The 24339-nt window shown below is 40.0% G+C and overlaps 1 protein-coding gene across 1 annotated transcript; it reads left to right on the top strand.

The window, feature by feature from the left end:
• Positions 1-329: 329 nt before the first annotated feature.
• LOC118842730 (zinc finger protein OZF-like) lies at positions 330-23763 on the top strand. The gene is made up of 5 exons (XM_036750103.1): positions 330-356; positions 1426-1551; positions 12751-12877; positions 20639-20935; positions 21272-23763. Exons 1-5 carry the CDS (start codon positions 330-332, stop codon positions 22330-22332), a joined length of 1638 nt encoding a protein of 545 aa, XP_036605998.1. The 3' UTR covers positions 22333-23763.
• Positions 23764-24339: the final 576 nt, after the last annotated feature.

The following is a 24339-nucleotide window of genomic DNA, read 5'->3' as shown; positions in this document are numbered from 1 at the left end:
ACTTTCACCTTGAGATGCCTCTGTTGTTAATTTTTGGATTCGTAAAATCCATCCCACACAGGGTGGCTCTGCCCTGAGCTGGTCAAACAACCCAATTATCCTACTGGCATCTGCCTTTAACGGAGTCCACATTCTAATTAAAATTAGGAGAAATGTGCTAATCAAACTGCCTGCATTTTTTGAACAACCTCCATTCTGAAACTAAGCTCTGTTTGGCTGTGAATCCCTTTCTTGTTTGGAAATCTGCAGGTTGCTTCTTCCTTGTTCTCCCCCTCCCAACTCCTAAAGTCCTGAATCTTTCCTCCAATAAGCAATCAGGTGGTAGGGTGATGGGGGAGGAGGAGCTCTCAGGGATGGTGGGTGCCTGGTGGGTGGTGGCGGAGCTCTGGGGTGGAGTTTGGAGGCCTGGGAGGAGTCTAGGGCCAAAGAGAGGCTCTCCCAGTGGCCCAGGCATTCTGGTGAATGGAGGGCACGGTTTGGGGAGGAGAGGCAGAAAAAGTCCTGAGCACCTGGCCCTGAGTGTGATTGGAGGAAACAGCCCTTCCTGGGGGCCTCAGAGAGTGGGAGGACCCTCCTAGAGTGGGCTGGCTGAAAACCGGAACTTGTACTGAGACTGCCTGGCCTTCTCCTGTTACAGCTGAACTTTCTCTGCATTCCCTAGAGCTTAGCTCTCTCTGTCTTCTTCCCTCAGAGCTGAGATCACACTGCCTTCACTTGGACCTGAGATCTCTGCCTTCTGGGTGCAGGTCCCAGGTCGGTCTGAGCCAGCCACTCACAGACCTGCTGGCTTCTGCTGGCTGTTTATACCATTGAGTCTCATCCTCCTCCTGTGACACTGTGGTGAGTCCAGCTCCAGGTCCACGTGGAGCAATCCTCCCTCCCTAGCCTGGCTACTGGACAACTTCCCGCTGCTAACTCCTTTCCAGACTCCCAATGACTTCTCAGAAGTCTGGGTTCACCCTCCCCAGATTTAAGATTGGGTCCCCTTTTCCCAAAACTCAAACCTGACCCTCAGGGACCCAGCAATCCTGTCTTGAGTGGAAGACAAATGAAGGGCTTGAGTGAACCTCCAAATACAAGAGTAAAGGGTCACAATGAAAGGACAAAGGAAAGGATTATTGAGTATGTAGGTGGGGATGTGTGGGAAAGTTCTGGAGCTGGGTGGCTCTTTTGGGGTCCAGGTCCCATACCCAGTCAGAGGGAGATATCTTATTCAGGAGCCACTGAGTCTCTGAGTGTTCTCGTCCCTTCTGGGATCCCAAGCCCCTTCTGCTTCTTGGTTCTCTGAAGGAGAATGGGGGAAAGGAAGGGGAAAGAAGAGGAGTGGGAGAGGGTGGGACCATCTTCTTTTCAAAGCTGGACCCTACCTGGAGGTTTCATTCTCTGTCCTGAGGGCAGGGGCTCACCCTCTGTAAATCCTTGTAGGCCAGCCTCCTGTCTGGGGATCCTTCTCCCTCCCCTGCTGAGTCTGCAGAAGACCAAGGCCTGGTCCAAGCAGGGAGCATGGAGACAGACATGATGGTCCCTGGGAGCTGCAGACCCCCACCCCAGGTGAGTGCACTCTGTCTACAGACTTCTTCAATATCCACAAAAGAGGCCATTTCCATAGACAAAGAGCATTGTCTGCGAGGCTGGCAATCCCCTACCTATGGATTCTTTGCGAAAATAGGCAGGAAATTGAAAACAGTAGTCATAACACCACCCTGTTCTCTGTACTTTGGACTGATTCATAGCATATTACCATCACAATCACTAACTACCCCCTACCCCCATCCCCAATTGTTGCCCTCCTCTGTGAGGGTTTTTTTTTTTTGTTTTCTCTCATGATCCCTGTCACAAGGAACATCACTTCACTCATTCCTCTCTATTCTGTAGGGGCCTTGTGTTTGCTCCTTTATCCATGCCTAGCACCCCTCCCCCACATATTCATAGAACTACTCCCCCCCCCCCCCCACCCCCTTTGCCTCTTTGGCCAAGATATCCTTGCCAGACCTGGAAGACAGGATGCTCTGCTTTTCCTCCAGGATGGGAGCTGCATAAACAGCTCTGTGTGGTGCATCTATCTGGTGCACACTGACTGGCCCCTGACTTGTACCAGGTTTGACTCTGAAGGCCAGTGAGGGGTAAAAGGAGCAAATACTATGAGCAGGGGCTGGGGGTGTTCCTGATCTGCTGCATGCTCTGGTCCAGTATTTCTGGAAAACATGGCAACTCAAGAAAACAGGTTAAGTTGACTTCTGGGTCACATTCACATATTTAAAGGCCCTTACCAGAGCTATTTGGAGGAGGCCAATAAAAGAGTACCTTCTTTAGATGTTAGTTAATCAGCATTTGTTAAGGGCCTAGTACTTCCCTTGAGAGGATATAGGGAAAGGGCTGAGTTTGGGGAACTAGTCAAAGTTCTGGGAGTTTTCTTTTCCAATGGTAGAAAGGGGGGTACTAAAGGAAATGCTCGGTTCTTGTCAAAGAGGTATCAGGGTCAAAGGCCAAGACACAATGGAGTGACTTACTTTCTCCCCCTAATCCACTTTTGATCATCTTCACAACAGCCCTATAGGGTAGGTGTTCTTATATTTTTTTTATTTCACAGTTCAAGAAACTGAGGCTAACAGAGGTTCAATGACTTACCAAATAGGGTCACATGACTAGTCAGTGTCTGAGGCTGTATTTGAACTCAAATCTTTATGATCTTCTCCCATTTCATAGCTCCATCAACAATGTATTAGTGTGCCCCTTTTCCCACAGCTCCTCCAACATTGACTGGTACTATATTTTGTCATTTTTGTCAATTTTGTGGAGTATGAGATGAAACCTCAGTATTTTTTTGGTTTACTATTCTCTTATTGGTGGTTTAAAGCATTTTTTCATATTGTTGGGCATACTTCGTAATTCTGAGAATTTTTTGTTCATATTCTTTGACCATTTATCTACTGGGGAATGGCTATTTGTTGTTTTTCAGTTGTTTCTGTCATGTCTGACTCTTTGTGATACATTGGGGTTTTCTTGGCAGAGATACTGTAGTGGTTTGCCATTTCTTTCTCCAGTGCATTTTACATAGGAGGAACCCTGGCAAACAGGGTGAAGTGACTTGCCCAGGGTCACATTGCTAGTAAGTGTGTGAGGCTAAATTTGAACTCAGATCCTCCTGATTCCAGTCCTGGCACTCTATCTACTGTCATAACTGCCATTGGCTATAATTTTTTTTTTTAAAATAATATTTCATTTTTCCCCAATTACACATAAAAACATTTTTCATTCCTAAATTTTGAGGTCATAGTTCTCTTCCTGCCTCTTTCCTCTTACCCCTCCTGCATATGGTAATCCATCAGAAGCAAATTATACATATGCAGTCATGTAAAACATTTCCATATTAGTCATTTTGTGAAAGAAAACTTGAATCAAAAAGAAAAAAAGAAAGTGAAAAATAGTGTGCTTCGGGTCTCTATTCTGACTCAATCAATTCCTTTTGTGGAGGAAGAGAGCATTTTTCATCATGGTATCTCTGAGAATAGCTAAATTATTCACTGTTGTTCATCATACAGTATTGCTGTTACTTTATACAGTGTTCTGGTTCTGCTCACATCATTCTGCATCAGTTCATGTAAGTCTTTCTAGGTGTTTTTGAAATCATCCTGCTTGTCATTCACTCCCTTCTACCTTTCTCTTCCTTCTTCTTAGAGTGCAATTCTCTTTCTCACTCTTCAATTTCATTTTCTTGAATTTCATCCCATCGCAGTCAATGTATACCATCATTGTTTACTCCCTCTAATTGCACTAATAGTTCTACAGGTGTTAAGAGTTGCAGGTATCATCTTCCAATGTAGGAATATAAACAATTTAACCTTATTGAATCTCTTCTGTTTTCTCTTTCCTGTTTAAATTTTGATGTTTCTCTTGCATCTTCTTGTATTTGAAGATCACATTTTTGTTCAGCTCTGATCTTTTCATCAGGAATGCTTGATTATCCTCTATTTATTGAAAGTTCATTTTTTCCCCCTGAAGTATTATACTCAGTTATTCTGGGCATGCAATGCCTGGTCATAATCCTAGTTCCTTCGTCTTGCTGAAGATCATATTCCACACCCTCTGATTTTTTTCTTTAATGTAAAAGCTGCTCACTTTTGTGTTAGCCTGACTGTGGCTCTATGACTTTGGATTGCTTCTTTCTGTCTGCTAGTATTCTTTTCTCCTTGACGTGGGAGCTCTGGAATTTAGCTATAATATTCCTGGGAGTTTTCATCTTGGATCTTTTTTAGGAGGTGATTGGTGGATTCTTTCAATTTCTATTTAACCCTCTGGCTCTTAAGATATCAGTTCTCTTTTCTTTGATAATTTCTTTGCCAAGAAATTACCAAATGGGGTCATGGAGGATCATACATGACTGAAGCAACTGAACAACAATAATCACATCTATATAGAATGTATTGTAGAGTATTGTGTAAGATGTTGGTACAATCCTAATTTCCTTCCTGACTGCTTTCCAGTTTTTTAAAGCAGTTTTTTTTAACCAAGTAAGGAATTTTGCCCTAAGTATTCTTTTTCCCACTTTATCAAACATGGAGTTACTGAGTTCTAATGATTCTGAATCTCCTTTGTTTAATCTGTTCCATTCATTTTTCTCCCTCTCCCTTCCTCTCGCTCTCTCTCTCTTTCTCTCTCTTCAGTACCACAGGAGTTTGATGACCAATGCTGTATACTCTAGTTTGATGTTTGGAAGTGCCCTTCCCCCTCTATCCTTACTTCTTTTCATCATTCCCCTTGATATTATTGTAGGTCTTTTATTTTTCCAAATGAATTTTGTTATTTTCTTCAGCCCTGTAAAATATCTCCTTCATAATTTGTTGTTATTATTATTGATGTTGTTGTTCGGTCATGTCCAACTCTTTGTGACCCCATTTGGGGTTTTCTTGGCAAAAACATTGGAGTGGTTGTTTTTCTCCAGCTTTTCATATGAGGAAAGTGAGGCAAAGAGAGTTTAAATGAGTTGCCCAGGATGACATAGCTCGTAAGGGTCTGAGGGTGAATTTGAACTCTCATTCCTGACACCAGGCCCAACATTCTATCCACTCTGCCCCCAGCTGCCCTCCTAATTTCAAAAAGATAGTATTAAATGTGTAAATGTCATTTTTACATCTTCATTTGAGTTTGAATCTTTTGTTGATCCTGAATCAATTTCCATTCTTAGTGTATTATGGAGTGAAAGGATATATTGAAAATTTCTGCTTTTTTACATTTGTTTGAAGCATATTTCTGCCCTAGTTCATGGTTATTTTTGCAAAAGTTTCATGGGGTGCAAAGAAACAAATAATGTCTTCAGTTCTGATTTTCTTTCTAAAAATATTTGACTTTTTAAGCATGAACATCCATCTACTTTTTGTCCCACATTGCTAAGCTCCTATTCGCAGGACAAATCTGCCTGGGTTGCATACTGAGCTTGCCTGCTCTGTGAAACATATTCTTCCATTACCTTCTTTTTTCTAGTGCGTTTGGAATATTCTTGCATGTTTCTATGTCCTTTCCATTGTATTTGAAAGTCACTGTTGGTGGAATGTGAACTGATCCAGCCATTCTGGAGAGCAATTTGGATATATGCCCAAAAGGCTATAAAAATATGTATACCCTTTGCCCCAGCAATACCACTCCTAGGTCTGTATCCCAAAGAGATCACACAAGTGGGAAAGGGACCTGTATGTACAAAAATATTTATAGCAGCTCTTTTTGTGGTAGCAAAGAATTGGAAATGAAGGGGATGCCCATCAATTGGTGAATGGCTGAACAAGTTGTGGTATATGAAGGTAATGGAATTCTATTGTGCTATAAGAAATGGGGATGATATGGACTTCATAACAACCTGGAAAAACCTACATGATATAATGTTGAGTGAGCAGAGCAGAGCAGAGCAGAGCCAGGAGAACATTATACACAATGATAGATATATGCATTCTGTGAGGACTAATCCTGATAGACTTTGCTCTTCTCAGCAACACAATGTGCAAAGACAACTCCAAAGGACTCACGATGTAGAATGCTGTCTACATCCAGAGAAAGAACTATGGAGTCTGAATGCAGATTGAGGCACACTTTATGCTCACCTTTCTCCCTCCCCCCCCTTTTATTTTCTCTTTTGTTTTTGGGTTTTTTTTTGGTTCTGTTTCCTCTTTCTCATGATTCATTCCATTGGTCATAATTCTTCATGACTAGCATGTTATACATAGAAGATATATCAGATTCCATGCTGTCTTGGGGAGGGAGGTGCGGAGGCGGGGAAGAAAATTTGGAACTCAAAATTATGTAGAACTGAGTGTTGTAAACTGAAAATAAAAACTCTCAAAAAAAAAGGAGAGACAATAGAATAAATGGGGAGCAGAATAGGAGGAAGGGAAATACAGTTAGCAATAGTAACTGTCAAAAAAAAATTTGGAGTACATTTCTCTGGTAAAGGCTTCATTTCTCAAACATATAGACAACTGAATAAAATTTATAAAAATACGAACCATTCCCCAACTGAAAAATGATTAAAAGATATAAACAGTTTTAAGATGAAGTAATCAAAGCTATCTATAGCCATATGAAAAAATAACTCACTATTGATCGTAGAAATGCAAGTTAAAACAATTCTGAGGTACTACCTCATATCTATGAGATTGGCTAATAGGACAGAAAAGGAAAATGACTAATGTTGGAGGGGATGTGGGAAAAATGAGATATTAATGCATTGTTGGTGGAGTTGTGAACTGATTCAACCATTCTGTAGAGCAAATTGGAACTATGCCTGAAGGGCTATAAAACCATGCATACCCTTTGACCTAGCAATAACACCACTAGGTCTGTATACCAAAAGAGATACAAAACATAAAAAAGGACCTATATGTTCAAAAATATATATAGTAGCTCTTGTCTGGTGGCAAAGACTTGGAAATTGAGGGAATGTCCATCAATTGGGGAATGGCTGAACAAATTCTAGTATGTGATTATGATGGAATACTAGACGAGCAGGATATTTTCATACAAACCTGGAAAGACTTACATGAACTGATGTAAAGTGAAACGTACTATGTAAAAAGTAACAGCAACATTGTGCAGTGATCGTCTGTGAATGACTTAGCTATTCACAGCAATACAGTGACCCAAGGAAACTCTGAAGGACTTATGATGATATATGCTATCCATCCACCAGAGAAAGAACTGATGGTGTCTGATTGAAAACTACTTCTTAATGTTTCTTCATTTTTCTTGAGATTTTTTTTTGGTAGGAGGAATGGGATCTGTTTCCTTTCACAACATGATTATTATGGAAATGTTTTGCATGACTACTCATATATAACCATTATTGAATGCTTGCCTTCTCATTGGGAAGGGGAGGCAGGGAGGAAGAAGGGAGAGAATTTGGAACTCAGAGTTTTAAAAATGAATGCTAAAAATTGTTTTTACATATAACTGGGGAAAAATAAAATACTAAAAAAAAGAAAGAAAGTCTTTCTCCTGATGGTTTTTAGAACTGTCTTAGCATCAAGGACCTGACAGTCTAACAGAGGAAAACAACACAAAAAATGAGGAAAACAGGTTGGAGTGGGGAGAAGATACCCAAGTTTAGGGGCTCAGAGAAGTCCCAAAGATGTTGAGCCAGGTAAGAATTGAAATTTATGAAATGAGCTTTCTCCTTAAATGGAGGTTTGGAATTTATCACCCCATCCTGTGATGGTGAGAGGTGGATATGGGAGGCTTGCAAAGGAAAGAGACTTTGCATGGCTTTTTCTGGGTGTGAGTTAGGGAATCAGAGATCAGTTCTCAGTCAATAAGAGGACTGCCGTCCTGCAATGAAAACCCATATTATGAATACTATGCAATGAAGAATAGTGACTTGAGAGACCCCAGTGAAAAATAAGAATTATAAATTCTTGGGAATCTCAAAGATCGATAAATATCTTAATTGTTCCAAAGTAAAATAATGAAGTTAAAGGTGAGATGTTGAAAACTGGACCATGATTCAGGTGTTTTAAAGAAGAAATCACAATGATAAAAAGTAAAAGACAATTTTGTACATATGATGGAGAACTGTTCCCAAATATCAGAATTTTTGATAAGGTGTATCATGTCCTAGTGATGGAAATGGAAAGCCATCACATTCCAAACACATTGGCCAAACACAAATTGTGCATGTAGCAGAATGGAAATATAGATAACTGATCCCAAGTATCAAGGCATTTTCCAATTTAGCCCACCTCTCCTATATATGGTCCATTCTCCTGACTTTTGTCCTTCCAAGTTTCCAGAGTTCTAGAGGTATGCTTAGATCCTCTTTTTCTCTTGAGGAAAATGTCAATATCTTTCTCATGAATTAGCTCAGATACAACCTATATTAATTAAATTTTCCTTTTTATGTATGAAGGAGTCCTCCATAATTACTCTTGTTTCTATGTAACTAAATAACTGCATATGGATCAATTCTCTGATGCTTCTGCTAGTTTGGGCCTGACAAAAACACCAAGAAAAAGGTTTCTTTGAATGGTCAAGGATATCAAGGGAATAGATTTAAAAAAAAAAACAGTGAAGGAAGGCAGTATACTATATCTCAAACTGTATTATAAAGCCATAATTATCAAAACAACCTAGTACTGGCTGAGAAATAAAGTGATGGATCAGTGGAATAGATTAGATGTAAATCACCTTATAGTAAATGACCCTAGCAATCTGGTATGTGATAAACACAAAGATCTTAGCTTTTGGAACAAAAACTCATTATTTCACAAAAACTACTGGGAAAACTGGAAAACACTATAGAAGAAACTAGATATACACCTAGATCTCACAAGGCATACCAAAATAAGGTCCAAATGGGTACATGATTTAAACAAAGGATAATACCATAAGCAAATTAGGAGAGCATGGGATCATTTATCTGTCCTCTCTATGGATAAGGGAAGAATTTATGAACAAATGAGTGATACAGAATAATACAAAATATAAAATCCATAATTTTGATCACATAAAATTAAAAAGTTTTAACATAAACAAAACTAGTGCAATGAAAATTATAAGCAAAGTAGAGAACTGGGGAAATTTTTTTTCCCAACAACTATCTCTGATAAAGGTTTCATTTCTTCAATGCATAGAGAACTGAGTCTAATTTATTGAAATACAAGTCATTTCCAAATCAATAAATGGTCAAAGGCTACGAACAGGCAGTTTTCAGAATAAGAAATCAAAGCTATCTATAATCATATGAAAAAATGCTCTAAATTTCAATTGGTTAGAGAAATGCAAATTAAAACAATTCTGAGGCACCAACTCATACCCATCAGATTGGCTATTATGTTATAAAAAGGAAAATGATGGAGGTTGGAGGGGATGTGGAAAAACTGGGATACTAAGGCACTGTCGGTGGAGTTAGGGACTGATCCAATCATTCTGGAAAGCAGTTAGGAACTATGCCCAAAGGGCTATAAAACTGCATAGCCTTTGATCCAACCATACCACTGCCAAGTTTATAGCCCAAAGACATCAAAATAAAGAGGAAAGGCCCTATTTGTACAAAAATATTTATAGCAGCTCTTTTTGTGGTGGCTGTGAAAGGGAAATTGAAGAGAAGCATATCAATTTGAGAATGGCTAAGCAATCTGTGATATATGATTGTAATGGAATATTGTTGTGCTATAAGAAATGATAAGGAGGATGATTTCAGAAAAACCTGGAAAGACTTAGTTTAACTGATGCAAAATGAAGTGAACAGAACTAGGAGAACATTATATACAGCAACAGCAATATTGTTCAATGAAGAACTGTGAATGACTTAGCTATTCTCAGCAGTACAGTGATCCAAGGAAATCCCAAAGGACTAATGATGAAGAATACTACCTGCCTCCAGAGAAAGCACTGATACTGTTTGTATACAGACTGGAGCCTGCTATTTTTCCCCATCTTTCCTACATTCTTTTTTTCAAGTCTTTCTGTACAAAGTAACTAATACAGAAATATTTTACATGGTTGCACATGTATAAGCTATATCTTATTGCTTCCTATCTAAATTGGGGGTGAAGGGATAGAAGGAAGGAGGGATAGACCTTGGAACTTAAAACTTTAAAAAATAACAAACATTTAAAAAATTAACATGTAATTGGGTAGAAAATAAAATATATTTTCAAAACATGTGAAAAAAAGAAAAGAAAAGAGAGGTTCTCCTCCATTCAGCGTGGCACCATCCATTGGTTACAGCAAATGGAGAAATTGTGAATCCTCTGAATAAGTTCATTTACTTGGAAATGGAGGTTGTGAAAAGAAATCACCTTTAAATCAGTTAGTATTTACTTACTTTGATTCATTTTTACTTTCATTGTAGGATTAAGTTCCCTTATTTGGGAAAAGCTAATCCTAACAGCTAGGCCAAACTAACATAGATATTCTCCTAGCATTAAGTTACCTATAGATTTAATGAATGCACAGGTTGATAAGACTTTATCATTCAGTAGCAGATAATTTACAATAAGACAAAATATCTTTGTAGGACTAAAAGAATCATGGGGTTATAAGACACTTTTCTAAAGCTAAATTCCCCTTTCTGGCTGCTGGAGTAAAGAGGTTGACAAAAGCCTAAGTTCCTCTTTCCAATCTTAGTGGATAAGCTCCTTTTTATTTTTACTTCAGCCAAAGGTTAACTCTAAACTGAGTAGTGTAATATTCTAGGGTTGGGTTCCCTTTCTCACAGCTAGAGGATGGGGTGTGAGTGCTAAGTACAAACCACAAGTTCCTGTTTTCCAGTCTTTCTTCAAACTATAGGCTCCTTTAAAGAAATACTTTTAGTTGCCAAATTCAGCAAGGACTTCTGTGGTATTCTCTCTTTGACAGACAGGGTGATAGACATGGGATGAATCTGGGATAAGAAAACCCAGGAGGAGTAAGTAGTCAGATGACCTGCCTTGTCCACTTGAATTATGTTCAAAATATGTTCCCTCGGATTAGTGAAATTTTTTTCTTCCTCTTCCATTATAAAAATAAGCTCTGTAAGTCACAGCTTGGTCACAAATTACTGAGAAATAAGTTGACCTTACTTAAAAATAACCTGTCAACTGTTACAATGAAATCATTGTTTACTAGCAAATTTTGTACCTCAGATTATTTTCTATTTCAGATAATTAATTTTAACAGTTGACACCTACTTTGCCAGAGATAGCTCAGTGTTTGAGAGGCCCTTAAGGTAAGTGTGGGAGAGAAGAGGTTTTGGGCTGCATACCAAACTGAAGGTCTATAGAGCTATTGTGCTGACCTCATTGTTGTGTGCCTCTGAAAGCTGAACAGTATTCCAGCTCCATGCCAGGGAACTAAATCACTTCCATTTGAATCATCTTAGGAAGATTCGGAAGATCATCTGGCAAGATAAGGTGCTGGACCCTGAGGTCCTTGCTCAAGTTAGATTGCCAAGCATTCACATTCTACTGCAGAGAGCACAACTGATGGACTGGCCATGTTGGTCAAATACCAAATGTCTGTTTGCCTAAAAGACTATTTCATGGAGAACACATGCCAAGAAGGCACTCACAAGGTGGTCAGAAGAAGTGATAACAAGGACATTCCCAAAGTCTCTGAGGAATTTTGTAATCAATTGTGAGGCATGGGAAACCCTGGCAAAGGACCACCCAGCATAGCTTGCCCACATCAAAGAATGTACTGTTCTTGGTAGCAAAGCAGAAGTACAGTAGCTCAAAAGAATGGTGAGATGTGCAAATTCAGGGCCATCTCCATCCCAAATGTTCACATGGAGTGTTTGTTCCCAACCTGTGGCAGAGCCTTCTGGCCTCTATTAGTCTGATCATCCATGGTCAGACACATTGTACTTTAACCCTGACACAGTGATGTCATTTTGGTCCACTTTGAGCGCAAAAAACAGTAAAAATGACCAAATATGTAACTAAATATGTTAGTATATATTTATATATATATATATATATATTATATAATATAACATATAATATTTATGTTATATATTATTATATTATATATAATTATATTAGATATTATATGTTAATATATAAACATATACTAAGGAAATATATGTTACTGACAAAAGAAAGCAATCAGAAAGTGAAGGCAGAAGATGTTTTGTCCACGACATAGAATATTCTGGTAGCCTCAAGCCCTCAGTGTAACAACAGATAACTCTCCTTCACTTGACCAGAAACTCTCATCTCCCTCAGTTCAGTCCAGATTGTAATTAGTGTGTCTTATGAATCATTTTCATGTCTTACTCTAGATAAGACTGTTTCAGGCTCTCAGGAAATTAACTAGATCTTTTTTTCTCTTATCCTCTTTTCTATAATCAAACATTATGCCCCTCCCGTCCCCCCAGAATACACTGTACTTGCCAGCTTCTCACAAAATTCACAGAATTTTATTTATACCGTATTGCTTTTATCAGTTCTGATAAGGAAGAAATTTTACCTCATCTTCTCTCTTTCTGCTCCAGACATCCTTCTCCCACACAGATAAAACACCCGCTTTGTCCCAGATGCCATAGACATGTTCCATAGTAAGACGTTCCTCCACTTTATTCCTCCTCATATCAAATGCTTTTCCCAATATTTCACTGAGCTCTTAATGACAATGGTTTTTAAATATTGATTCCGATACTCTACAGGGTAAATTTTAGGTAAATTCCCTTTCTGTGCTTCGGTTTCCTCCTCTCATGTGATAAGGGTTAGACTGCATGAATTCTGGAGTCTTTTTCAGGCCTAAATCTTGTGACTCTTGCTGGTTTAGGAGTTGGTGACATTCCAGGATGTGACCGTAGACTTCACCCCAGAGGAGTGGGGCCTCTTAGACCATCCTCAGAAGGACTTGTACAAAGAGGTCATGCTGGAGAATGCTCAGAACTTCCTCTTCGTGGGTAAGGACATTTCCCCTGGCCACTCTGAGTCTTCTATCAAAGGGAATATCTTTTTTTTTTTTTAATTTTATTTAATTTATTTAATTTTTAAAGTTTTCAACACTGATTTTCACAAGAGTTTGAATTACAAATTTTCTCCCCATTTCTACCCTTCTCCCTCACTCCAAGATGTCATATATTCTGATTGCCCCATTCCCCAGTCAGCTCTCCCTTCTGTCACCCACTCCCCGCCATCCACTTTTCCCTTACTTTCTTGTAGGACAAGATAGCTTTCTATGCCCCATTGCCCGTATATCTTATTTCCTAGTTGCATGCAAACTTTTTTTTTTGAACATCTGTTTTTAAAACTTAGAGTTACAAATTCTCTCCCCTCTTCCCTCCCCACCCACCCTCCCTAAGAAGGCAAGCAATTCAACATAGGCCAAATGTGTATCATTATGTAAAACCCTTCCACAATTTTCATGTTGTGAAAGACTAACTATATTTTGCTCCTTCCTATCCTATTCCCCTTTATTGAATTTTCTCCCTTGACCCTGTCCCTTTTCAAAAGTGTTTGTTTTTGATTACCTCCTCCCCTTATCTGGCCTCCCTTCTATCATCCCACCTTTTTATCTCCTTCCTGCTTCTTTCTTGTGGAGTAAGATACCCATTTGAGTGTATATGTTATTCCCTCCTCAGGTCAAATCCGATGACAGCAAGATTCACTCATTCCCCCTCACCTGCCCCCTCTTCCCTTCCTACAGAACTGCTTTTTCTTGCTACTTTTATGCAAGAATATTTACCCCATTCTATCTCTCCCTTTCTACCTCTCTCAATACATTCCTTTCTCATCCCTTAATTTGATTGTTTTAGATATAATCCCTTCATATTCAACTTACCCTGTGCCCTCTGTCTATATATATATATATGTATATATATATATATATATATATATATATATATATATATATATATTCATACACATATATTCCCTTCAGCTACCCTAATGCTGAGGTCTCATGAATTATACACATCATTTTTCCATGTAGGAATATAAACAAAACAGTTCAACTTTAGTAAGTCCCTTATGATTTCTCTTTCTTGTTTACCTTTTTGTGCTTCTCATGATTCTTGTGTTTGAAAGTCAAATTTTCTATTTTGCTCTTGTCTTTTCACTGAGAAAGCTTGAAAGTCCTCTATTTTATTGAAAATCCATATGCCTTGGAGCATGACAGTCAGTTTTGCTGGGTAGGTGATTCTTGGTTTTAATCCTAGCTCCTGTGACCTCCAGAATATCATATTCCAAGCCATTCAGTCCCTTAATGTAGAAGCTGCTAAATCTTGTGTTATCCTGATTTTGTTTCCACAATACTCAAATTGTTTCTTTCTGGCTGCTTGCGGTATTTTCTCCTTGACCTGGGAACTCTGGAATTTGGCGACAATATTCCTAGGAGTTTTCTTTTGGGGATCTTTTTCAGGAGGCAATCAGTGGATTCTTTCAATTTCTATTTTACCCTCTGGCTCTAGAATATCAGGGCAGTTTTCCTTGATAATTTCTTAGAAGATGATATCTAGGCTCTTTTTTTGATCATGGCTTTCAGGTAGTCCAATAATTTTAAAATTATCTCTCCTGGATCTATTTTCCAGGTCAGTGGTTTTTCCAATGAGATATTTCACATTGTCTTCCATTTTTTCATTCCTTTGATTCTGTTTTATAATATCTGATTTCTCATAAACTCACTAGCTTCCACTTGCTCCAATCTAATTTTTAAGATAGTATTTTCTTCAGTGGTCTTTTGGACCTCCTTTTCCATTTGGCTAATTCTGTCTTTCAAGGCATTCTTCTCCTCATTGACTTTTTGGAGCTCTTTTGCCATTTGAGTTAGTCTATTTTTTTAAGGTGTTATTTTCTTCAGTATTTTTTTGGGTCTCCTTTAGCCAGTCATTGACTTGTTTTTCATAGTTTTCTCATATCACTCTGATTTCTCTTCACAATTTTTCCTCTACTTCTCTGACTTGCTTTTCCAAATCCTTTTTGAGCTCTTCCATGGCCTGAGACCAATTCATGTTTTTCTTGGAGGCTTTTGATGTAGGCTCTTTGACTTTGTTGACTTCTTCTGGCTGTATGTTTTGGTCTTCTTTGTCACCAAAGAAAGATTCCAAAGTCTGAGTCTGAATCTGAGTCGGTTTTTCATGCCTGAAAATGTTCCCAGCCAACTTACTTGACCCTTGAGTTTTTTGTCATGATATGACTGCTTGTATAGAGTCCTTTGTTCCAAGCTTGAGGGGCTGCGCTGTTGTTTTCTGAGCTATTTCTACACAGCAAACTCTGCCACACCAGCGCTACTCCTCCCCCAAGAACCGCCAACCCGGACTGGATTCAGATCTAAGCTGGCTCTGCACTCCCGCTCAGATCCACCACTTAATTCCTCCCACCAGGTGGCCTTGGGGTCTGAAGCAACTGCAGCTGTAGCTCTGTAAGCAGCCTCAGAGCTGCATCACCTCCACTTCCCCAAGATTGGTGGCTGAACCGCAAACTCCTTCATTCTGTCCCCCACAGGTTTAACCCACTAACCTTCTCTGTTGTCTTTGGTGTTTGTGGGTTGAGAAGTCTGGTAACTGCCACAGCTCACTGATTCAGGGCTCTATGGCCTGTTCTGCCAGGCCGCCAGTGTGGTTGGTCCAGGCGTGGCTCATGCTGGGCTCTGCTCCCCTCTGCTCCCAGTTCCATGTGATAGACCTTACCCTGCAACCATCCAGGCTGTCCTGGGCTGGAGCCCTGCTTCCCACTGCTATTTTGTGGGTTCTGCAGTTCTAGAATTTGTTCAGAGCCATTTTATGGGTGTTTGGAGAGACCTGGGGGGGAGCTCATGCAAGTCTCTGCTTTCCAGCCACCATCTTGGGCCACCCCCCCCACCCAATGGAATATCTTTGTCCCCTAGTGTGCTGGCTTTGGAGCATTTATCAGTTACTAGAAAAGGAAAAGTGCTGGTGTCCTGTGTCTGAGAGACAGGATCTTCCTGCTGCCTGGTTTCCTTATAAAAGGTCAATACATTGTGTGAAGATAACATGAAGGTCTCCTTGTTGCTCCTGAAGCTCCTGAGTCTCTTGCCAGTTCTAGGGAGCTTGAGTTCAAAGATTAGATCAGTGTTGAAGCATCTCAGATGTAGAACTAATCACTTGGGTTATTTAGTCCAAGCTCTCCCTGGACATGAATTTTGTCTGCCAAATCTCGAAAGACCGCTTGACCGACTATTCTTTGCAACCATTCCCTCTTTGGGAAGTGCCAAGTATTTAGGATATCCTTCTTTTTGAGAAGCATCTAACTTGTAGCTCACAACTCCTAGTTGTACCTAGTATGACACATTTGTCCTTAATCTCCCTTTCCTTTGCCTCCACATTCCAGGGAAAGGAAAGGAATAAGCCTTTCTCTTCACCTGCTGTTATGCTAAGTGATTTCTTTACTATATTATGTTACTAGGTGATATTATTATCCCCTTTTGACATCTGAGAAATCTGAAGCAAACAGAGGTTAGGTGACTTTTCCAAAGGCACACAGCTAGTAAACTGAGGCTTGATTTAGACCCTGGCATTTGATTCCAGGCCCAGAGGTCTTCACACTGCACTACCACCTGCCTCTAATTTCTAGATAGTGGAAACTGTGCAATGAGTCCATCCTCCTATGACGAAGCTGCACGAAGATCAAATTTTCTCATTTCACATTGGCTCCATGACCTTCTTCCTGACATATCCCCAAAGCTCCCTAAAATAAATGCAGTGGAAACCATGCTTAAGGACTTCCAGGAACCATCCTGTGCTCTTTGCTTGCATTCCCCTGTCAACGGCAGGAATTAGAGAATGGCCAAGAATCAGAATCTGACCAACTAAGGTTCATTGAATTCCCCAGCGGGCAATGACTCCCTGAATGAACAGTAGCAAGGTTTTTATAGGTTTCGGGGAGTGAGAAGTTGGGTAGGAGACAGAGGCAAAGCTGATTCATCAAGGCCAAATTTTCTGGAGCTCAAGGCTGATCTAGCACATCCAGTTTTGGTTTCTTGAATTACAGCCATTAATAGGAGAATTAATCAGATATGTGTTAATATGATGGAGTGATTCTCAAAATGGAGTAGCTTTGTATGTACACAGTTTTCCCAAAGAGAACTAAATTCCAAGTTTTTCTCCATGCTCATTCCTGATTCCCCATGCTCAGGGCTTCCAGTTCCCAGGGAATATTTGATTTATTCTGAGGAAAGGGAAGCACCATGGATGCTGGAACAAGAAGGCCTAAGGAGCTGCTGTCCAGGTGAGTCAGGTGAAAGCAGGTATATGAGAGCTGTGATTACAAGAGGCTTCTTAGTGTTGTAGCAAAGTAAGTGCTGGATTTAGGCACAGAAAAACTGACTTCAAGTTTTTTTTTCTGACATTTTCAGCAGTGGGTCTGTGGACAAGTCTCAGTTTCCCCTTTCATAAAAAGAGGAAGTTGGACACCATGGCAATTAAGTTCTCTCCCAGTCACAAATCTATGATCCTAAAAAAAGTCATTGTTTGGAAATTAGGGGAATGGAACTTCCCTGAAAGTGCAAAAGGGGGTTAGGTGTACCAATATGGGCTCTTTCTTAGACTTTCTTCAAGTTAGTGAACATTTATCAAGTTCCTGCAATGTGCCAGACCCTCGGCTAAGCACTAGGGATATAAAGAGATACAAGGATCTTCCCCTGCTCTCCTGGAGTTCTGACTGTTGGGGCAGATGACATGCCAACAACAATGTAGAAACCTGTTATGGACAAAACAAATTGGAACTCATTGGGAGAGTGCAGGCAATAAGGTGAAGGAGGATTGGAAGGGCCTATTGTGGAAGGTGAGCTCTAGCTGTGGCTTCAGGGAAGCCAGGATGAGCATTCTCATTATGGAGATGACATGGAAAACCCACAGGGTCAGTAGGTGGAGTGTCCTGTGCACAGAACAGAAAGGAGGCCCATACCACTGAATTATAGCATGTTTGGTGGGGATATGAGTTGAAAGAAAAGTAGCAGAGTATGAGAGGGTTAAATGATTAGGAGGATGCCTTGGAGAGCATTAGGAAAGTAGGAAGATGGCAAGATTTGGGGAAAGAGAATGAGAGGAGTGTCAGAGAGAGAGAGAGAGAGAGAGAGAGAGAGAGAGAGAGAGAGAGGGAGAAGGGTGATTCACTGTTAAAGGCTGCAGAAAAGGCAAGAAGAAAGAGGGTGAAGAAATGGTCAGTGGATTTAGCAACTTTGAGGTTTTGAGTAATTTTGGAGAGAGGAATTTTAGTTGAACAATGAAATTTGAAGCTAGATTGCAGAGAATTTCAGAGAAACCAGAGGAAAGGAGGTGGAGACACCAGTTGTAACTAGGTATCTCAAGCTGTTTAGTCAAAAAGTGGAAGAAAGATTGGAGACTATCCCTTGGGTTAAATGGATCAAGTGACTGTGTTTTCAGGGTTAGAGAGAAATGGTTTTATTTTTGGCAGTAGGGAAGGAGTTATTGGTGTGGGAGAGACTAGAAAGTACCAAAAAAGGGGATGCTGGAGAGGCAGCATCATGAGGAAGATGGTGTCCTGGGATGGGATGATTTACACATGGAAAGGGGTTTACTTTAGCTAGCAGTAGGGAGACCATTTCATCTGCTAGTGGTGTCAAAAAGGGAAAAAAAAGTACTTAATATATGGGAAATGAGGGTAAGATAGCTCTTGATAAATCCAGTTTTTTCAACAAACACAAGGCACATTTCTCTGCTGAGAAGGTGAGTGGGGGGGAGGGTGGACGGTGGGAGCAAGTAGTGAGGAACTGTTGGGATAGAATGAAAAGAATTGGAAAAGCTGCTGTGGTGAATAAGACAGGGAGGCAGTTATGTGGGTTTCAGTCATTTCTGAGTCTTTGTGATCCCATTTGGGGTTTTCTTGGCAAAGACACTGGAGTGATTTGCCATTTCCTTTTCAGCCTCATTTTATAGATGAAGAAACCAAGGCCAAGAGGCCTAAGTCACTTGGCCAGGGTCTCAAAGCTAGTAAGTGTCTGAGGCTGGATTTAAACTTGAGTTTTTCTAACCAGTACTCTCTCCACTCGACCACCTAGCTGCCCAAGGGAGTCAGTGAGGGAGATCAAAGGATACCCTTGCCACAGTGAGGTCCACCCTGAAATTACGTAGCCTAAATTTGTAGTGGACCCAGGCAGCCTGATTTTATGCTTTTCTCTCTGTCCATTCAGTAGCATCTAAGGACTAGCAAAGGCTGTTGCCTGACTTAGAATTAATCCAAGGCTATGCTTTACACAAATCATAACCTTGTGTCCCTTCCTTGATCTCTGAGGCTCAATCTTTGGCCCATTCTTGGAGAATTGTTGGCCAAATTCATTGAGTTGACAGGCACTCTGAGTTTGGGGAAGTGGGAAGTAGAAATTCCCAGGTGTTTCATAGTATGGGATGCTTCAGGAGCCTAAAAAAAGTGTCTGGCATCTTCACTATGGGTGTGGTTAGGTCCCATCAGTGTTAGAACCAGACCAAGATCACTCAAATAGAAGACAAGGTGCATGAAAGAGACAGAAACAGGGCTGAGGCCAGAAGCTGCATTTGCCAAATAAGACAGACCAGAGGTAGAAACTGGGGCCTGGTGTCAACCTTGGGTCCAGTCAATCAGTCAGTAAGTATGGATTAAACACCTCCAGCTTTCTAGGCCCCTCACCAAGCTTTAGGAAGGGAAAAGCCAGTCCCTGCTTTCAATGAGCTCCAAATTTGGCATACAAACATGGAGATGGTTGAGAAGAAGCAACAGATCAAGAAGCTTGGTCTTAGCTAATCCAGTTAAAGGAGAATGTTTGGGAGTGGAAAGACATCTACTTGAGTGGGCCACAATGGGATATAAGGGAACTCAAGGAGTGAAGCTAGTAATAGTTTAAGAAGGAGAATAGAATTAGGGAGGAAAGAGTCAAAATCAAAAGAAGAATGAGCGAAATTTCAGGTACCCCTCAGAGATATTGCAAATTCAGTTCCAGAGTTCTGCAGTAAAGTGAATATTGCAATCAAGTGAGTGACCAGAATTTTTGGTTTTTCAGTTCATATAAAAGTTATGTTTGCAACAAATTGTTGTCTATTACATGCACAATACTATATTGTTTTTGAAAAGTACATATTTTAATTTAAAAATATTTTATTGGTAATAAAAGCTTGCTATCATCTGAGCCTTCAATGAGTCTTTATCTTCTTTCTGGTGGAGGATCTGGCCCAATTCATGGCTCCTGAATGATCGGGGTGGTGGTTGCTCAAAGTTGTAGGTTGCCATGGGAATTTCTTAAAGTAAGGCAACAGTGAAGTTTGCCACATTGATTGACTCTTCTTTTCCCTTGAACTTAAAGCTCCATTGTAGGGTTATGAATTGGCCTAATTTCAATATTTTTGTCTCTCAGGGAATAGGAAGACCCAAAGAGAGGGAGAGAAAAGTCAAAAATAAAATATTTTTTTTCTTAAAAAAAAAAAACAGAACAAAAGTGAGTGCAATAGAGAAAGACCATCTAGTTCCACGGACAGACCATCCTCACTTGCATGGTTTGAGGTCTAGTTTCAGCTGCAGGGTTATTGGTCAGGTCACTCAGCTATTCTGAGCTCATGGCCTGACTTGAGAATATAATAAGAATGCAGTGTCTGGCAGTGTCACAGTAGGATATAGATCAATTACTTTACTTTCTTGCAGTGGAGGGAAAGGATTAGAATTATATAACATGTGCACATGTGTCTCTGTATATATTTTTTACTGTTATTTTCTTGTAGAAGAAGAGACTGGACCTGAAATGAGAGAGACTACTGCAAAGCTAAGGATTTCTGTGAAAGAAACTCACAAAGAGAGCTATATGTGTGATGGTCCCTGTAACTTCACTGGGAGAAAAATCAGTGTTGTGTTTCACAGAATCCACACAGGAAAGAAACCTTATAATTGTCATCATTGTGGGAAAGACATGAGTCACCAGTCATCCCTGATTTGCCATCAAAAAATTCATACTGGAGAGAAACCACATGAGTGTCATGAATGTGCTGAACCTTTTAGTGAACACTCATCCTTCATTATTCATCACAGTGTTCACAGTGACAAGAAACCTTATGAATGTAATCAGAGTGGAAGGGCTTGGAGTTGCAGCTCTAGTCTTGCTGTACATCAGAGCAAACACAGTGGGAAGAAACGTTATGAATGTGATAAATACAGAAAGGCATTCACACAGAGCTCGAACCTCACTCAAAATCAGAGAATCCAAAATGTTGAGAAACCTTATGAATGTAATCAATGTGGAAAGGCTTTCACACACAGCTTCAGTCTTGCTCGACATCAGAGAATCCACACTGGAGAGAAAACTTATGAAAGTAATCAACGTGGAAAGGCTTTCAGAATCAAATCCAAACTTACTGCACATCAGAAAATCCACAATGGGGAGAAACCATATGAATGCAATCAATGTGGAAAGACTTTTACAAAAAACTCTAATCTTACTGTACATAAGAGAATCCACACTGGGGAGAAACCTTATGAATGTAATCAATGTGGAAAGTCTTTCACAGTGAACTCCAATCTTGCTGCACATCAGAAAATTCACAGTGGGGAGAAACCATATGAATGTAATCAATGTGGAAAAGCTTTCATGAAAAACTCTAATCTCACTGTACATAAGAGAATCCACACTGGGGAGAAACCTTATGAATGTAATCAATGTGGAAAGTCTTTCACAGTGAACTCCAAACTTGCTGCACATCAGAGAATCCACACTGGGGAGAAACCTTTTGAATGTAATCAATGTGGAAGGGCTTTCAATTTAAGGAATAGTCTTGTTGTACATCAGAGCATCCATGCCAGAGAGAAACCATATGAATGTAATCAATGTGGAAAGGCTTTTAAAAAAAACTCTAATCTTACTGTACATAAGAGAATCCACACTGGAGAGAAACCTTATGAGTGTAAACACTGTGGAAATGCTTTCAATTTAAGGTATAATCTTACTGTACATCAGAGAATCCACGCTGGAGAGAAACCTTTTGAATGTAATCAATGTGGAAAGGCTTTCACACAGAGCTCCAGTCTTGCTACACATCAGAAAATCCATGCTGGAGAGAAACCTTATGAATGTAATCGATGTGGAAAGGCTTTCACACAGAGCTCCAGTCTTGCTGCACACCAGAGAGTCCACACTGGAGAGAAACCTTATGAGTGTAATCATTGTGGAAAGGCTTTCAGTTTAAGGTGTAGTCTTACTGTACATCAGAGAATCCACGCTGGAGAGAAACCTTTTGAATGTAATCAATGTGGAAAGGCTTTCACACAGAGCTCCAGTCTTGCTGCACATCAGAAAATCCACACTGGGGAGAAACCTTATGAATGTAATCAATGTGGAAAGGCTTTCACAAAAAACTCTAGTCTTACTGTACATCAGAAAATCCACACTGGAGAGAAACCTAATGTGATAAAAACTTTTATGTAGACTGTCACTTTGCTATACAAATGTGATGCAAGCAAAGACCAAGAGATATAATTTCTGGACTCAATTAATTATTGCAAGTGAATAATTAACAGAAGAATGGTTGTTTAGCTATCTCCTGTCAACCAAAGAGGAATCATGGAGGCCTGTAAACACTTACATGCCCTTAGATAAGTGGGTATAACCAACAGGCGTAAAACAATTCTAATTGGTTAAAACCTAGTAAGAATGTGTATTATAATAGGTGGTAGAGATATTCTACTGAGTGGCTGGGGGATATGACTCATGACTCCATCTTGGACAGAGAGACTTATCTCTATCCAGATCTGTTTGACTAAAGCACAATGGTCCTGAATTCACCTAGACTAAAGTCTCTTTACCTTTTGGTCAGGTCTAAACTTTCCCAGTTGGCTAAGTCTTGTCCAAGATTTCATCTCATTGTTATCCCTGCCTTTCAGAGGTTGACTGAATCACCTACAGGGGCTGATTTCTGAACAAGGAAGGGGAAAGATGGCAAATGCTTAATCCTAATTCAATAATTGGTTATTAATATGAGAGAACCCATTCTAGAGGATATATCTCATTAACATAATCAATAAGAAAAGTGTTCAGGCTGAAGTCATTCCTTATTTCCCATCAGAATTCACATGTGGTAGAAATCCTATTCCTGTAATGAATGTAGAAAGACATTCAGATGGACTATAGAACTTGTTAGACAACAGAAATTTTGCCTTATGGACAAGCCCTATGTGGACTCAGTTGGGAAGGTCTGCAGCCAGAGATCATCTCTTCCTTTACATGAAGGATTCATAGTAGAGAGAACACTTATGAATGTGCTCAATGTGAACCTGCCTTTTCCTGGAAGAGGCAAGTCACTAGATACCACAATAGTCACACTGGAAGGAAGCCTGATAAAAGCAGTAATTGTCAGAAGGACTTCACCTGGAGCTCATAAATTTGTGTACATTATGTACCATAATGTGTACATTGGAGTAATCTTCCTGGAGATAAAACTTATGGATCTAATTAATGAGGGATGGCCTCGCCCTGCAGCACACACCTCACTAGACATCACATATTTTATATAGTGCATGAAGCCCTAAAAATGGACTGAATTTTTCTCTGAAATCCCAAGGTCTCTCATGACTCTCCTGAAATATTCCATGGCCCCCTAGGGTGAAGCCTGCCACTGGCTTGCTCACTTAACTGCACTCTCCTCCCACTATAGTAAGACACCTTTCCTGCTCACACTCCAAGTTCTCCTAGGCTGGTAATCTGCTTCACTGCTCCAAAATTGGTTCTGAGCCATTATTGTAAGGTTGTTTGGAAGGGAATTTGGAAGAGCCCACCTTCCCATCTTGGCTCCAGAAGTCCCCATGCCCATTTTTGCAGGAAATATTCCCTTGAGAGCTCAAATTTTCTTGAAAAGAACTCGTCCCACCCATTCACTTCTTCTGTTTCCTTGTATTGCTCATTTAGAAAAAAACAAAAACCTTATCTCTCCTTGCTGTTCTCTGGAATTCTGAATTCATTTGGCTATGTCTTCTTCCTTTCTCTTCTCCCTTTCCTTTTTTCCTCAGCTATTTGTAAGGCCTTATCAGACAGCCGTTTTGCCTTCTTGCTCTTCTTTTTCTTTGGAATATATTTAGCTGTTGCCTCTTGTACAATATTAAGAACTTCCCTCTCTGTGGTTCTTCAGGCACTCTATCTACCAGTTGTAGTCCCCTAATCTATGCATCACTTCCAACTCCTATCCCTAAGCAATGTTATTTAGGTTATATCTGTAGGGTCTAATGGTATTCCCTATTTTCTTCAATTACATTCTAAAGTTTGCAATAAGAACCTCATGATCTGAGCCTCAGTCAGCTCCAGGTCATGTTTTGACTGATTGTATAACACTTCCCCACCGCTGCCTTTTCCCTAGAATTGTTTTGTGTTTTCAGAGAACTGAGCAACTTTGGCCTCTTTGGAGTCTGGGGTAGGAAGATAGACTTGTTACTGTGATGTTGA

This window comes from Trichosurus vulpecula, chromosome 3, assembly GCF_011100635.1.
Source record: "Trichosurus vulpecula isolate mTriVul1 chromosome 3, mTriVul1.pri, whole genome shotgun sequence".
Taxonomy (NCBI): domain Eukaryota; kingdom Metazoa; phylum Chordata; class Mammalia; order Diprotodontia; family Phalangeridae; genus Trichosurus; species Trichosurus vulpecula.
Note: the sequence above shows the minus strand (reverse complement) of the source record. Positions and strands in the feature narration are given on the sequence as shown.

Bases quoted from the DNA above. Each gene is read 5' to 3' on its own strand.
- LOC118842730 (XM_036750103.1), top strand. From the start codon at position 330: ATGGGGGAGGAGGAGCTCTCAGGGATG. The intron at 357-1,425 runs GTGGGTGCCTGG...AAATCCTTGTAG, and splicing joins AGGAGGAGCTCTCAGGGATG to GCCAGCCTCCTGTCTGGGGA. The intron at 12,878-20,638 runs GTAAGGACATTT...ATTTTCTTGTAG, and splicing joins TCAGAACTTCCTCTTCGTGG to AAGAAGAGACTGGACCTGAA.